Below are 17,112 nucleotides of genomic sequence, written 5' to 3'. Positions count from 1 at the left end.
CATATGGTATGTGAATTATACATCAACAAAGCTTTACAAGATATTCCTTGAACCACAATATTCAAACATTCTATTTGCATTGTATAATTACTTCATCTCTTATTCTGTGTCAAGGGGCCTGCAGGACTCTCTCACTTGCCACTGTTCTTGACACTATTATAAAATACATTATATAAAACAGGATACTTGCAAGGTCATTAAACTTAGGTGGATGACACCAAATATAAACATAAAAGAAACATCAAACATCCTTGAGTAAATATGAAGTAATCGAACTTTGTCTCCTTGCCATCCATGTACTCAGGATGCTCATATAATGTATTTACTTTGAATTGAAAGAGTTATGTTTTAACTTGATTGATTTATCTCTGTATATAAGTATGAGAAAGAAACAGTGACTGGAAAAGAATTATCACATCGCACCAGGATGGCTCTGAAATGGACTTCAGTTCTGCTGATACAACTCAGTTTTTACTTTAGCTCTGGGAGTTGTGGAAAGGTGCTGGTATGGGCCACAGAATACAGCCTTTGGATGAATATGAAGACAATCCTGAAAGAACTTGTTCAGAGAGGTCATGAGGTGACTGTACTGGCATCTTCAGCTTCCATTCTTTTTGATCCCAATGACTCATCCACTCTTAAACTCGAAGTTTATCCTACATCTTTAACTAAAACTGAATTTGAGAATATCATCATGCAACAGGTTAAGAGATTGTCAGAAATTCAAAAAGATACATTTTGGTTACCTTTTTCACAAGAACAAGAAATCCTGTGGGCAATTAATGACATAATTAGAAACTTCTGTAAAGATTTAGTTTCAAATAAGAAACTTATGAAAAAACTACAAGAGTCAAGATTTGACATCGTTTTTGCAGATGCTTATTTACCCTGTGGTGAGCTGCTGGCTGAGCTATTTAACATACCCTTTGTGTACAGTCACAGCTTCAGTCCTGGCTACTCATTTGAAAGGCATAGTGGAGGATTTATTTTCCCTCCTTCCTACGTACCTGTTGTTATGTCAAAATTAAGTGATCAAATGACTTTCATGGAGAGGGTAAAAAATATGCTCTATGTGCTTTATTTTGACTTTTGGTTCCAAATATTTGATATGAAGAAGTGGGATCACTTTTACAGTGAAGTTTTAGGTAAGAATTTTTTCAATCAGTAACATGAAGCTCTAACTTCTTTGTGTCTTTGAAGCAGAACTTGCATAAAGCCGTAAAGTCAGGGAAGTGCAGTTTTTGGTAAATGAATTTATGAAATGAAAATACAAGATGCTCTATCAATCTCACAAATATTATAGAAAAGCTTAAATTATAGGGTCAGTGAAAACGCTGTGACCATCACTCATACAGAACACCCCAGGAAATCATAAAGCTATATATTAGTACCCCTAAGACTTTAAGCAATTACATATCTGTTTTACTATAGAATGTTTCAGATCTTAAAAACAGCAAGATCCATCAAGTAACATCTAACCGAATGCATAGATTTAGAATGAGTTATTACACATTTTTCTACAACTATGTATATAACTGCAGAAATTTTTCCTTCTAAATCTCAGTTGTCTTATTTAGAAATTAAAAGATGTTCCCATGTTACCAGGAGGTTGTCTTCACAGTAGAGAGAGATAATGTCTATATCTCAGATGCAAAAATCAATAAGGGTAATTTGAAGTTTCAAATGTTTCTATACTCCTTCACTAAATAATTGGAAATCTTTTATTTAAAGTCCAATCATCTTGTTGAAGTGTGAAGGTTGTTATATCTATATAGTTTATTTGAAACTATGTCTCTTTAGTTAAAAATATGAGACTGATTAAGCTTGAGTACAGATCTCTATTTCAATAATTTCTGAAAAATTTCTAGCTATAATTTACAAATATTTTTACTTAATATTATTAAGATCTTAGCTTGGATCCAAATGAGTAGTTGGTACAATGATTTCAGCCATACTCTCAAAATAGTCCACAGTTAACTTGAAGAACCAAAGATAAAAGGATTAGCTTAATGAGTTGTGTAAACTAGACTATTTGTTAGAAAATTGTTTCTATGGTTACTGTAGAATTAATTGATTATGGAGCTCAAAGATTTGTTTAAATATCTAGAGGCTACTATTGAAGCTTTAAAGAGAAAATAAATTGATGTTTAATTCTCTATGACTTATTTTAATAATTGTGAGTATACTGACATGACATTAGTGATGTAGCTTAACCTTACAATTCTCCCACTACTTTGCCTTTCTTATAAATAAACAAGGGCAAAATATAAAATACATGAAAAATAAATTATTCCTATATATGAATATATGTACATATTTTTCAAAGCACACAAACTTTACCAATATTTTTGCCTACATTATTCTAACCCCTTTCAGAAAATTACATAAAGTAATTATCTTATGTCATCCACTTCTTCTTTTCTTTAATCCTATCAGGAAGACCCACTACCTTATCTGAGACAATGAGGAAAGCTGACATATGGCTTATGCGAAACTCCTGGAATTTTAAATTTCCTCATCCATTCTTACCAAATGTTGATTTTGTTGGAGGACTCCACTGCAAACCTGCCAAACCCCTACCTAAGGTAAACATACTTTCGTTGGTTTTATTTTGTTGGCTTCAAATTTCAGTAGAAATGACTCTGTAGTCTTCATTCAGAGTGTTTGACTAACACTGAAAAAAGATGGGAAGTAGGTGGGGTAAAGCAGATACCAATTAGAAACTCATGTACATGTTAATACCATCACACGTATGTGAGTTTTATGCATGTTACAAATAGAGAGGAATACTAAAGAAACTTTGAAAATAGGGTTGGTTAAATTGAAGTCTTGATTATGCAACACCTAAGAAGGTATTGGTCCTTCATTCAAAGAATATTTACAAAGAGATTAGCACAAAACACAGGTAAGTGCAGAATTTTCAGAGAAAAAAAATAGACACAGTTTCTGTCCCTACATACCTTATTTTCTACTTTGAAATATAGAATATAAGTAAGGAATGAATATTATATAAAAACTATTATCTCAAGAAAAAACCCAATGCTGAGAAAGCATCAGTGGAGATAATAGAAAGTATCCTGGAGTCACTGATGAGTACGATGAGAGATGAACAATATGCAGGAATAGGGAAAAGAATGATGGGGAGAGGCAGACAAAAAGGGACAGCAGATAAAGTGGTCAGGACAGTTCTCAAGTCCTCAGGTTTAGTTTGCAGGGAATGATTAAGAATCAGATGATGCTAAAAGGTAAATTAGAGCCAGGTACGTATTAGGAGTTGAAATATTTATTAAGAACATTGAAAACATCCTAAAAAGGGTTCAGAAATAAGGATATATGAAATGATTCTTTTTATAAGAAAAGCCTCCAAGATATTCAATGGATTAAATTGCAGAAGGGCCAGACTGTAAAGACCCAAACATTCAGGAAATTTTTCATGGATTCAGGTAGCAGATGATGAAAAAGTGGACTACACTGTTGATAGAAATAATTATGCCTACATTTACAAAAAAGTGCCAACTTCATATTGTGTTGTGTGGAAAAAATATTAACACAGACAAAACACTTAAAATGTCTCTGGCATATAGTCAGTGACTCAGAAATGTTATTAATTTTGCAATTATGGGTATTTTATTACTAATACTACTATCTACTTAACATGTGCAAGTCACTTGAGATATCATTCCTCATTTAAGAGAACCAGATTATTCAGCACATCAAGGTTATATTCTCTTGGAAAGTCATAGATGACAGATACCCTTGGACTTGATTAAAAGTAGACATATCAGTTGTGACAGCAAGATAAGCTAGTTGAAATTCTAAAATTCTTCCGTAAGTAATAAGGATCTTCACCAGTATTCCAGCTTAAAACACTTCCTCAACAATATAAATGTGTGCCTCAAATATGTGCAGACAAACACAGGGTTCACATGATTTTAATAAAGCATTTAAATCATTCTGCATTGAGATCCCAGAATTTTACACTTTAGAGCATAAACATATCCTATTAGAGCAGATGATTTCTGCCTTATGACAAGCAACTCAATAAAGCTTCCTGGGGGAACTCATCTTGACATCATAGGTGACTGACAGAGAAGCACAGAGATAATGAACAATGCATGTATAATAAAGACCAAATAATTTCTGCCACTTGTTTCTGAATAGTGCCCTTAGTTTCAATACGAAAAAAAATTCCGTCAGCATAAAAGATTATATTCTTTTTGAAAGAATACAAGAACTTCATATATTTTAATTAACATCACATTTTAAGGCATATGTAAAAAGTAAGGCTTCTTCAATGCATTATTATGCAATCTCTTAAAAGATCATTTTTGCTTGCATAAAACTGAGAATTTGTTCCATTGTTAAAACTCAGTATCTACGTTTAATGCAAGTTGTATAGGCTTTATATAGTCAGTTTCTCAAGAGACAAAAGTTGAGGTAAGACTAATGAAAAATATATGCCACTCTACCCTACTCTTGAAAGATTTCCCCACTCACACTAAGGGAAACTGATAGTGCCAGTAGAAGGAGGAAGAGAGTAGGATATGTAGAAGGACAAGAAAAAAAGGTTGACTGGTAGTACAATAGTGGTAATAACTAATACTAGCTCTTGATATTAACTTGCAGAAAGCATTGAATGAAAGTCAATGGTTGTGAAACCAGTTCTTTAATTGTTTATTATGTAAAATATTTGCTAACCCAGGTTGCTTTCTTTTCAATTATATATTAGATTCTCAGATAATTTCTATATATTTGAAGAGAATAAGACACTTGACAAAATGTATCAGGTGTTTTAAAAATACATATTGTTATTAGTTTTATAATATAGTCATGTGAAATCATAAAAAATTAATCAAGGTGTACCTATTAAACATTATGGAAAATATTCGCAAAATTAACATTGGAAGTAATCCAACATGTTACATGAAATAATGATTAGAAACATATGCCTACAATAGCACTAAAATAATTTTATCAATGAAATGTTCAATTATGCTGTCAGCCATAATACACATACAGTGAATAAGAAAATTATAAATATAACAAGATGGCAAATTTTGCAGGAGGAAATGTATATAAAATGAGATTAAAATTTTCTAAATAAGTGTCACATATGTACATTGACCTATATAAGTAGGGCAAAATCCATAATAAAAATACATATTTTCTATAAATAATATCTCTAGATAGAAATTTTAGAAAAAATTATTTTTAAAAAACTTTTCATACTGTTATAAAATTTCTTACATTAATTTTGTAGTATTTTTATAATATTATCACAAAAGGAGAAACAACCAGTCAATATCAGTGATGAATCTCTACACAGAGGTTAGATTCCTTCAACACTGCATAGAAAAACAAGGCTCTGGCATCAAGCTAGTGAGGTGAAACACTGAACACGAGTTACATTAAATGTGGCTACAGGTAACTGCAATCACACACAACACCTAGATGCCCCAAGTATTATGTGGAATAGTAGTACAGGGACTCTCAGGTTAACTTAAGATTACAAATCACATTTTAAAAAACGTTCTGCCATATGTGGTGCACAGTTTACACTTAGACACATTTTTTCTATGTTTTGTTAAAAACCACTGGGGAAAGTTTTACCCCAATGATTAAATCTGAAAGTATTTAAATTTATATATTGGCATACATTGGGGAACACAAGTCAGAATAATTCTCAATCAATTGCAGCCAAGCACATCTTCACCAGGAGTGTAATGTGGTGTGCGTGAGCTACTCAAAAGAGAGACAAGATCCCCCTGAAGAAAGGCCTGGTGGCCTCTCCTATTCTGGTGCAAGTGCTGCCTCTGAGACACAACAAAGTGATGATGAGAGTTCCTCACATGCAGTTATAAACAGCACATCAATTTAACAGTGTGATTTCAGGGCAATAGGTGCTCCACCTAAACAAAAACCCAAAAGGTACAATTAGTCAACTACTAACTATAAACTGTACAATTCTGTATTATAAATGAGACTCTAAGGACTGATTAATAAATATTCCAAATCACAATACTAGACTCCAGAATGTCAGTGATTCTTAACCCCCAGCTTTTATTTTTTATTTTATTTTTTGAAAAACTACCGGAAAACTGACAAATTTTAAGTGAAGCATAAAGCATTGTAGAGTAACGTAAATGTAGATATAAAATTATCCCAACTGTGAGTAGCTTTTCCTCAGTACTCATAGTTAGGGAAGTAAAACACTAATGGCTTCAAACTAAAAGAATTCTACGGAAAACCTGCCTGAAATAAACACAAGTGATTTAGTAGAACAAAAATATAGAATTAAACCCGAGTGGTGCCACTTTCCCAAGAACATATATTAGTAATTATAGTATTATAAGTGAAGAGTCTGGGTATATTTTTTAACATTATCTCCCTGACTACAATGTAATAGCTCCTTTTCTTTTCTCCATTACACACATACAGACACATACCTACATACACACACATGTTTACACAAATATCCTTAACAGAGGCCAAATATCTCATACATCTTCTTGCAAAGAAACTGAGTGATTGAGTTAGTTAAAAAATATTATTTACTCCAATAATTCCTCAAAATACTTGATTTTCTCTCTTTAATATTTTGTACCAATTCTTTCGGTAGTGCCTGCTGTGGTGATACTCTTTTGTGATGAAACAATTTTTTTTTCACAGGAAATGGAGGAGTTTGTACAGAGCTCTGGAGAAAATGGTGTTGTGGTGTTTTCTCTGGGGTCAATGGTCAGTAACATGACAGCAGAAAGGGCCAATGTAATTGCAACAGCCCTTGCCAAGATCCCACAAAAGGTAAGATAAAGTGCCTTACTGGTGTGGAAAACTACTGAAAGAGGCTGTTAAAGTTTGTGATCTACATAGAAAGAATATTAAAGAGTAGACTGAACTATTTATAGCCGAATACAACCTTAAATATGCTTGTGTAGCATCCACTGACAGAAGTAATAGTTGTGCCTCAGACTAAGGGGTTGCATGTGGCCATGGGGGAGTTACTACCTTTGGTATGCATGAGTGATTCCTATTAGCATCAGTGGGAACTCAGTACTCCATATGTATCCACAAAAGGGAACTTGAGACCTACAGTTACTTTTAATTTCTGATATGAACAGTCATACCTACTGCTGAATTTAACTCAATATATTTCAGTTAAGTGAAAATGGTGCTTAATGTAGTCTTTAGAATGACTTTCAGGTGTTTTCAACTAAAAATATATATCCAGAACTGTTTTCTTGTAGAAATACAAGTAAGATTTATGATAATTTTCTTCAAAAGAGTTTTCCTAATCTCAGCAGTATCCAATGGGTGAAGAACGCTTGAGTAACTCTTGGGCCACCTCTATTACTTATTGTACTCTGGAAGCCCTTGGTGAATGTTTACAATTAAGGAATGTAGTATTTCTGTTTGTACTTTAAGTCAAATGCTTATATGAAATATGTGGCAACAAATAGAGAAGACTGGCTCTGTTGGTCATTATGCAGCATATACCGTATTTAAGGATCAGTGGTAGTATAGCATGATTGAATGTCATTAATATAGGAATAATAACTGGCACATGTGGAGAGTAGGGGAGTAAAAAGAATGAATTCCAGTCCTGTGATTAAAAGTGTAAACTATAGGCTGGGCATGGTGGTTCGCACCTGTAATCCCAGCACTTTGGAAGGCCAAGGCGGGCGGATCACGAGGTCAGGAGATCGAGATCACCCTGAACGATATGGTGAAACCCTGTCTCTACTAAAGATACAAAAAATTAGGCAGGAGTGGTGGTGTGTGCCTGTAACCCCAGCTATTCAGGAGACTGAGGCAGGAGAATCCCTTGAACCAAGGAGGCAGAGGTTGCAATGAGGCAAGATCACAACATTGCACTCCAGCCTGGGCTACAGGGCCAGACTCTGTCTCAAAAAAAGTAAACTAGTAAACTATAGACTCTACTGTAGTATATTTCAGGACCTAGAAGTTTTACTTTTATAAACATGGTGCCTGGAAGATGTCACTAATGTATTTTACTTCAGCATAGGGAACAAACTTTTTAAGTATATTAATAAATATTCCTGTATGGTAAGTTTTTAACAATTTTTAAAAATAATATTCATGACAAATAAAAAAGAAAGTTCAGGCCTAAAAATTAGAGCTTTTGGGAAAGCACTAATTATCTCAGATATTAGTTCAAAATCAAAAATATACATGGATGATGCTATAATAATAGGCTGTTTTTCATTGATAATAAATTTGGCATTAATAATATGATCATGAATAAATTTATTTAAGAAATGTAGATGAAGTATCGATATTATCATGTTATTGGAATCAGGTAAGAGTTATCACCAAATTCTGCCCCTGTCATTTGACCCTTTTGTTTAAGAATTCCTGAGGGCACTGTACACACTACAGATGTTATCAGAAAAAGTTACGTTTTAATGGGTGACTTAAGTAGCACAATAACAATAGCAGGTATTTCAAAAAGTCTGACATGCATCATGCAGTTTAGGTTTGCCATATTATCCAGCCTCAGATACTTCCTCTACATTTTGGAATAGGCCTATCTGAATGATGTTCAGACTACTATTCAGAGAAAGAGTGGCCTAGGCCGACAGACAACTAGTCCAAGTACCCTCACAGCCAGGTAGATTTAGAGAAAGAGAAAAAGCAGCTTGCCCTGCTGGACTGGGCCCAGCCAATATCTGAAGCAGGAAGATGAAAAGGAAAGGGTGCAGATGGATCCTGACCTGAAGGTGGATCCTGTCCAGTATAAAATGTGGCCCCACAAGGACTCAGCACTAACTACCAGATTAACAACCCCTCCCACTGGAGGTAGCAGAAGGAAATATAGGAAGGAGACAAACAGAAGGAAGCCAGGCAGGGGAACAGGTTCAGATGCCCCCTCCATAGAACATAGTAGGAATATATTTTCTTCTATATAGAATAAACCAGTGACCTCTGTGCATTTGTCAATTACTTTTTAATTTCTTATCTGATAAAGCTTTCTTGTAATGACCTCTAAATTTTGCTGAAACCTGAGTTACTTTAACACTGATGTAGCAAATAAAATTAAACACTGAAAATTATTGTTCAGTTTATGAGGATTGCTTTGGAGTTTCAAAATTAGTAACAACATAAAAATGTCTTGGCTATAGCAGAATATATTAATCACTGTTGTCAAAGCTTTGTAGCACCTTGTCTAAGTGTTAATAATCTGTTGACCAAATTCAGGAAAATACAATTTTGAGGTTATTCAAAAGCTTTATTTTTATTCATGATACCAACATGTTCCTTACTTCTATGCCAAAAAAATCCAAAATTAGCAATACTGGTTGGTAATACTCTGAATTTGTGTCAAAAATTGTCACTTGAAATTTTTCTTGGAAGTAGTGCTTGATAATTTGTAATTCCAATGAAGTTGTACATAAAACCCTTGCAGCATTTATTTATTTCTTGTAAGTAGCTTATTTTATAGACTTGCTATTTTGTCAATCAAAGGACAACAGGCTGTAATATAATAACTTACAGACAAGTAGATATATTGAAACTATTCATATTACTCAAAAAGAAACGAATACATTACAATTAAATTTGAAGATGAAAACTAATATAAAATACATAAAACAAAATAAACATATAGGTCATTACTAAATTGTTACTGTTTTTATACCAGAATTACAATGACTCTCTATAATTTTTTATACTTTTTTTAGAATATTTTTATTTTTTTAATTAAATTAACTTTTATTTTTAACTTTTATTTTAAGTTCAGGAGTACATGTGCAGGTTTTTTACATAGGTAAACTTGTGTCATGGGGTTTGTTGTACTGATTGTTTCATCACCCGGGTATTAAGACTAATATTCATTTATTATTTTTCCTGATCCTCTCTTTCCTCCCATCCTCCACCTTCCAGTACATCTCAGTGTATGTTGTTGCCTTCTATGTGTACATGTGTTCTCATCTTTTAGCTTCCACTCATAAGTGAGGACTTGTTACACTTGGATTTCAATTCCTATGTTAGTTTGCTAAGGCTAATGGCCACCAGCTCAATCCTTATCCCTGCAAAATACATATTTTTGTTCTTTTTATGGCTGCATAATATTCTGTAGTGTATATATACCATATTTTCTTTATTCAGTCCATAATTGATGGTCATTTAGGTTGATTTCATGTCCTTGCTATTGTGAATAGTAGTACGACTAACATATACTTTCATGGATCTTTATGAAAGAACAAGTTATAGTCCTTTGGTTATATACCCAGTAATGGGATTGCTGGGTATTTTTGCCTCTAGGTTTTTGAGGAATCACCACACTGTCTTCCACAATGATTGAACTAACTTACATTCCAACCAACAGAGTATAAGCATTCCTTTTCTATACAACCTCGCCAACATCATGATATTTTTTGAGTTTTTAATAATGGCCATTCTGACTGGTGTGCGATGTTATCTCATTGTGGTTTTGATTTGAATTTCTCTAATGATGTGTGATGTTAAACTTTTTTTCTTCAATGGTTAGCCGCAGGTAGTTCTTCTTTTAAAAAGTATAAAAATTTTCTAAATACTTGAACTTTTCATTGATAATCTTATTTTTCTAAGGTATTACTTTGGAAAATAATGGTTTCTTATATACCTAAATCATTATAAAAGTTCAGAAAATAAAATGTGGTCATTCTTTTTACATTGGTCTTTGAGTAGATTTATTTACTAACATCCCTTGATTTCATTTCTACTCTTTTTACAGTTCTAACATTTTATAACTTTTGAGTTCCACTCGTGGAATAAGATATTCTCTTTACTGTAACAGGTTCTTTGGAGATTTGATGGGAATAAACCAGATGCCTTAGGTCTCAATACTCGACTGTACAAGTGGATACCCCAGAATGACCTTCTAGGTAACACCCTGGTGAACAAATACTGGATATATTAGTAACTGCACATTAGAGTGTTAATAGTTCATCTTGAAACATGCTTATTGAATATTTGTTATAGGAAAACAAAAAAGAACTTCTTTATATTTATTTTCCAGTCCCAGGGGAAAAGAATATGCTATAATTGTTGGCATTTTATGATATACACTCACATTCTTTGTGGTCAGAATCAGAGGTAATCTTTATTTCAGGTGCTATTATATCTCACAGAATTTTTCAGTATCTTCCTAGGCTGTCCCTCTGTCTCCCGTTTCTACAACTTTACACCTGTTTTCTCCTCTCCTGCAGGGTTATTTCAAATGCCACTAAATATAATAGGTCTTCTATCACCAGTGACTGTATTTTCTGGAGGACTAAATTCCTAATCTTAAAGTAATGACACATTTCATGATGAAGTGTGACCTGTCTTTCCTCAATCCTAGCACCACCACCAATCCACTGCCTGCTGCCTTCCACACCCCACATATCACACTCTGTGACTGTACTTAAAATAACACTCATTTCATGCCCATCTCTTTGCTGTCCTCTTTTGTGCACATTTTTAAAATCTAGAATGCTCTTTTTCATTAGTCCAACTGGAAATCTTGTATTTTAAGTTTTGCAGTCTGAAGTCACACCACCATATAGCCTTCAGTTACATCTCCAACACAAGTACCTGTTTTTTCCTCTGAAGTCTGAAAAGTAACAGCAAATTAGTTCAATGTGTTATCTATAAAACACTGTCACTTTCAGAGCCTTTCATTGTGCATCTCATTTTATTCCTATGAATAATTTTGCTAAAATTCATCCAATCCTAGGTCATCCAAAAACCAGAGCTTTTATAACTCATGGTGGAGCCAATGGCATCTATGAGGCAATCTACCATGGGATCCCTATGGTGGGCATTCCATTGTTTTTTGATCAACCTGATAATATTGCTCACATGAAGGCCAAGGGAGCAGCTGTTAGATTGGACTTCAACACAATGTCGAGTACAGACTTGCTGAATGCACTGAACACAGTAATTAATGATCCTTCGTGAGTAGAACAATATTTTTCACTAGATGGTATTAATAGATAGCTTTTCTTGTCAATAGTGAGCATGAGTTTCATTCTTTTTATAAGAGAGTGATTTTGAAAGAATTTAAATGATTTAACCAATCCAAAATCTGCTTTTACTTTTTATCTGTTATTTAAAAATTGTATTTGAACCCCATACATCTAATGAGTAACCAGTTAGTGAAACAGTTTTCTAAACAAAAATAATTTTAAAATGATATAGGTAATATAAAAAAATACATTTCTTAAAAATTTGACATAATGAATCCATAGTAGAAAGGAAGAATAATCTTGAAATAATATAATAAAATGTTTTAATTAAATATCTAAAATATGTCAGAATATAACTGTTTTCTTGCTGAAAAATTAATTTTTATTATTATCTTTATTGTAACAGACTTGAAAATGAGATTTAATTTTGATAGCATAAAACCCACCTATTTATGGCAAAAATTCCAAATATTTTTACTATGTTTACAGAGTCATGAAGTCATCACCAGTGTATAAGTTTGGAACATTTTTATCAACGCAAAAGAAACTGCAATGACACCAAAATCACCTCCCATGACTGCTTAGTCATAGTCTAACACCAATTTGTTTTCTTTCTCTATAGATTATTCTCTCTAGATGTTTCTTATAAATGGAATCATACAGTCTAGGGTACTGTGTAAATGACATTTCACCTAGCCTAATTTTTTTTATGGTTTTTAGTTTAATTAATGTTGTTGTGTGTTTTAATATTTAATTTCCTTTTACACTTGTATAATATTTTGTAATATGGATACGTCATAATTTAGTTGTTCATTTATCAGTTCATTGGCCTTTGTGTAAGGAGGGTATCATCTAAAGAAATACTCTAAAAATACTTTATCACAAAGACAATAGAAGGATAAAGAATGATCAAAACACCTTTAAAGAAGATGGGAAATAATTGAATAGAAACACAAACCAACTTGGACAAATAGAAAAGAAATATAAAACAAAGTGGTAGATTTAAATGTGATTATACAAATACTTTCACTCAATCTAAACAGACTTTTTTGAAAAAACAAGCAAATAATGAGTAAGGACATAAAACATTTGAAGAACACAATTAACAAATGGAATCTTATAATGTAAAATGATATACACACGTATATATACAATACACATATATGTATTGTATATATCAACTGGAAGACACATTTTCCTAGAGCATGTTGAATAGTTAATAGTCATTTGAAGTGGCATGTGGTGGGAAATAAATCAAGACTTAGGAAATATAAAAAGATTCAATGTCATAAAGACTATATGATCCAGCCGTAGTGGAAGTAAGGGACGTTATAAATACTATCACTAAAATATCTTTAAATTTTGGAAATTAACAAAATACACTTCAAATATTTAAAGTCAAGAAGTAAATCACAATTATGCATGCACTGTTATCTTAGCAATTCTACTCTCAATTATATACCAAACAGATATGTATAAATATATAAATCTAATGGTATATAGAAGAGTGGTCATGACAGAATTATCAACAGTGTCCAAAAAGTGTTAGCAACCGAAATATCTATTCAACATAAAATAAAGACATAGTTTGTGCTTTATCAGTCAACAAAATACTACACAGCAATGGAATTACCCAAGAACGGTTACACTAAAAAAGTAGACACTAAGGAGTACATATTATATAATTCAATTACATAAACAAGCAAAACTAGTGTTGCTATTCAAAGTCAGGTTATTCTTTAGTTGGTGGACAAAAGTGGTGACTAAATGGTTCAGAAAAAGAGAGCTATTCTAGGCAGGTTGTGATATCCTGTACCATGAACTGAACAATAGGTAAATTGGTATCTTTGCCTCAAGATAATGTTCAAGATGATCTTCCATTTTTGAACTATTCACTTAGTGTATGTATATTTATCTTTTGTATTTTGTATTTAAATGTATATTTTATGAGATATATAAATCATTTTAAAAATTCTAGGAATCAAATAGAAAATAAGCACAGAAAACAGAGAAAATCCTAGAGGTTCCATCAGATTGTGATGGAAAAGCCTCTCTCTAAGAGAGTAAAAGCCTCTCTTAGAGGTAACACTTAGAGGGAAGCCACAAAAAGGGAGAGAAGCATGCCTTGGGTATAGCAAGAAAGAATATTCCAAGAGCGGGAGAGAAGGGATAAAATGTGTGAAGTGCTAAGATGAGAACACCTTTGGAAGCTTAAAGGAAAATAGAAGGCCAATCTAGAAGACAGTGTGCAGGTAAAAGTGTTAGAAAAAGACCTTGCCAGTATCTAACAATGTAGGTTTCTGTAGATCAAATCACAGAGTTGGATTTTATTCTGAAAATAATGAGAAGCCAGGCAAAAATATTAATCAGGAAAGTGCCACAATCTCACTTTAACTGCAAAACATCATTCTGGCTACAGGGTGGGAAACAGTAGGAGACAAAAGAGTAATCTAGAAGCAAAGTGACTAGCTATGAGGCATGTCACTCACCATGATAAAATTCCTTTTTAGGAACTTAGAGATGTTAATTCTCAGATTGCATTTTTCACATCTTTCTTACAGCACTTAAAATGGCTCATGATATTGAGCACGTTCTAATATGCCTGTTTTAGAACTAATAGTGTAATGTGGAATGTGTTCATAATACAAAGGATAAATGCTTAAGGAATGAATATCTTATTTTCCATGATGTGATTATTTCAATTTGTATCAAAACATCTCATATACCCCATAAATATATACACTTAATATGGACCCACAAAAACTTAACATTAAAAAATTAAAAACAAATGAAAAATACCTCATACTTTCTCTGCTTGAAAAAAATAACTTTCTCACCTGACTTTCCTTTTCTACTTTAAAAATATGTGTCAATGAGAAAAGTCCAATTTAAAAGCCAAACTTTGTATGATGACTCAAATTAAAATACATAAATTCTATATCAATTCTTTGACATTTACTTTGAATTATTTGACACTTTAAAAGCCTTTCATAGACTTGATATGTACAGGCAAATTAACTTACTTTCAGTGTTGGTATCTTTATTTTTATCCTTCAGATATAAAGAGAATGTTATGAAATTATCAAGAATTCATCATGATCAACCAGTGAAGCCCCTGGATCGAGCAGTCTTCTGGATTGAATTTGTCATGCGCCACAAAGGAGCCAAACATCTTCGAGTTGCAGCCCACGACCTCACCTGGTTCCAGTACCACTCTTTGGATGTGATTGGGTTCCTGCTGGCCTGTGTGGCAACTGTGCTATTTATCATCACAAAGTGTTGTCTGTTTTGTTTCTGGAAGTTTGCTAGAAAAGGAAAGAAGGGAAAAAGGGATTAGTTATATCTGAGATTTGAGGCTGGAAAACCTGATAGATAGGGATACTTCAGTTGATTCCAGCAATAAATATTGTGATGCAAGATTTCTTTCTTCCTGTGACAAAAAAAAATCCTTTTGAAGTCTACCTTGTCAAGTACAAATTTGTTTTTCAGAGATTTACCACCCAGTTAATGGTTAGAAATATTTTGTGGCAATGAAGAAAACACTAGGGGAAATAAAAAATAATATAAAGCCATATGAGCTTGTATTGAAATTTGTTGCACTTATATTGAAATGTGATCATGGCTCACTTCAGCCTCAACTTACTAAGCTCAAGAGGTTCTCTCACCTCAGCCCCCCGAGTAGCTGGGACCATAGGTGCATGTCACCATGTCCAACTAATTTTTTATTTTTTGTAGTGATGAGATCTCATTGTGTTCTCCATGCTGATTTCAAACTCCTGGGCTCAAACAATCCTCCCATTTCAGCATCCCAAAGGGATGAGATTACAGGTATGTACCACCATAACTTTACAAAATGAGATTTTTATATAAGAATGATTCAAATGTTCAGGGATGAAAGAGTCACTAACATAAAAGAAGAATGGGATGAGATGAGAAGGATGAATACAAAAATAATTAGATATTCTTGAAATCAGAAATGTGCTCCCTAATTATATGAAATGTTGTTTGATTACATAAAATAAAGTGGAAATGAATGATTGACTGAACAGCCCACAAGAAGAATCACTTAATGCTCTGAAAATTACCGGTAAACTGATTAAAATCTAAAATTGCTTTCTGTTAAAGCTTTACTGATTAGTTTTTCTTCCAAAGCTCTCTTGTTTCTAGTTGTTTTCTTGTTCTTAACTACACATTATATGCTTTGTTAAAGTGTTTATGCCCTGATTCAATGTGATTATCTCAATTTTTATTTCATTCTGTCCTAACTCTTGCAACCTGCATGTCCTCTTTATTATTGATCAATCCAACTGCAAAGTTCACCTTACCTGACTAAGGATTATTCATTAAGTTTTACTTGTTTATCTGACCTTTATTATTTTGTCTCTTTGCTAGTCACTCTGAGCCATGGTCATGATGACTTAGGATTCTGGATCTCTTATGAATAACAAATTTATCCTTAATAAAGTCTCTATACTGAAGAAGAATCTAATGAAAAATATCACTTGATAAAATGAGTGCAGTACGTGAACAAATTTCTGACTGGATCATAAACCCAAAAAGTGATTAATCAATTTATTATTTAGGGACTAACAATGAAATCAATTATATATCATCATATAATTTGAATTGGTAAAAATTAATATTTATCATAGGTAAAGCACAAAATAACTGGCGACTCCAGTGCTGGTTTGTTGGGAGTATGAATAGAGTGGTGATAGGTGAAGGGCACCCACGGGCCCAGCACAACAAGAATCCCTCTAACCAGGTCCGAGCTAGCAACTACTGAAATCAAAAATCCAACCTACTAGTATCTCAATTTTTAATATATATTTGGACATTAGACAAGTGACCACCAGTGGAACTGTGGACTCAGTAGCCCAAATCTAAACTCACCTTTGTCTGAACCTCTATATGCCCCCACTTTCAAAAAAGAAAGCCATGCCTCCTACTTATCCAAACTTTACCAAGATTCAGTGTCTTAGGGTACAACTTTAAAATAATAACAAATGAGAAATTTGAAATTTTATGCCTCACCAGTTTTCAATTTATTGTCCCTCATATCCTAATACAGCTTTATGATACTGAATCAGGATCCTGTAAGCATTCCTCCTTTGCCAGCTAGTTGAAGGTTAAGCTTCATCAATAGAGGACACTCGAGTGATGG

The 17,112-nt window shown here is 33.1% G+C and overlaps 1 protein-coding gene across 2 annotated transcripts; it reads left to right on the top strand.

Annotated features, from left to right (window-relative positions):
* The first annotated feature begins 401 nt into the window (after positions 1-401).
* Positions 402-15,522, top strand: LOC109026641 (UDP-glucuronosyltransferase 2B10). 2 transcript variants are annotated; one of them, XM_031010563.3, is made up of 6 exons: positions 402-1,145; positions 2,437-2,585; positions 6,670-6,801; positions 10,796-10,883; positions 11,717-11,936; positions 15,006-15,522. In XM_031010563.3, exons 1-6 carry the CDS (start codon positions 428-430, stop codon positions 15,283-15,285), a joined length of 1,587 nt encoding a protein of 528 aa, XP_030866423.3. In that variant the 5' UTR covers positions 402-427; the 3' UTR covers positions 15,286-15,522. The 2 variants fall into 2 exon arrangements, with proteins under 2 accessions (XP_030866423.3, XP_030866424.2); XM_031010564.3 differs by lacking the exon at positions 11,717-11,936 and having other exon boundaries at positions 425-1,145; positions 15,006-15,150.
* The last annotated feature ends 1,590 nt before the right edge of the window (positions 15,523-17,112 follow it).

Source organism: Gorilla gorilla, chromosome 3 (genome assembly GCF_029281585.2).
Source record: "Gorilla gorilla gorilla isolate KB3781 chromosome 3, NHGRI_mGorGor1-v2.1_pri, whole genome shotgun sequence".
Lineage (NCBI taxonomy): Eukaryota > Metazoa > Chordata > Mammalia > Primates > Hominidae > Gorilla > Gorilla gorilla.
Note: the sequence above shows the minus strand (reverse complement) of the source record. Positions and strands in the feature narration are given on the sequence as shown.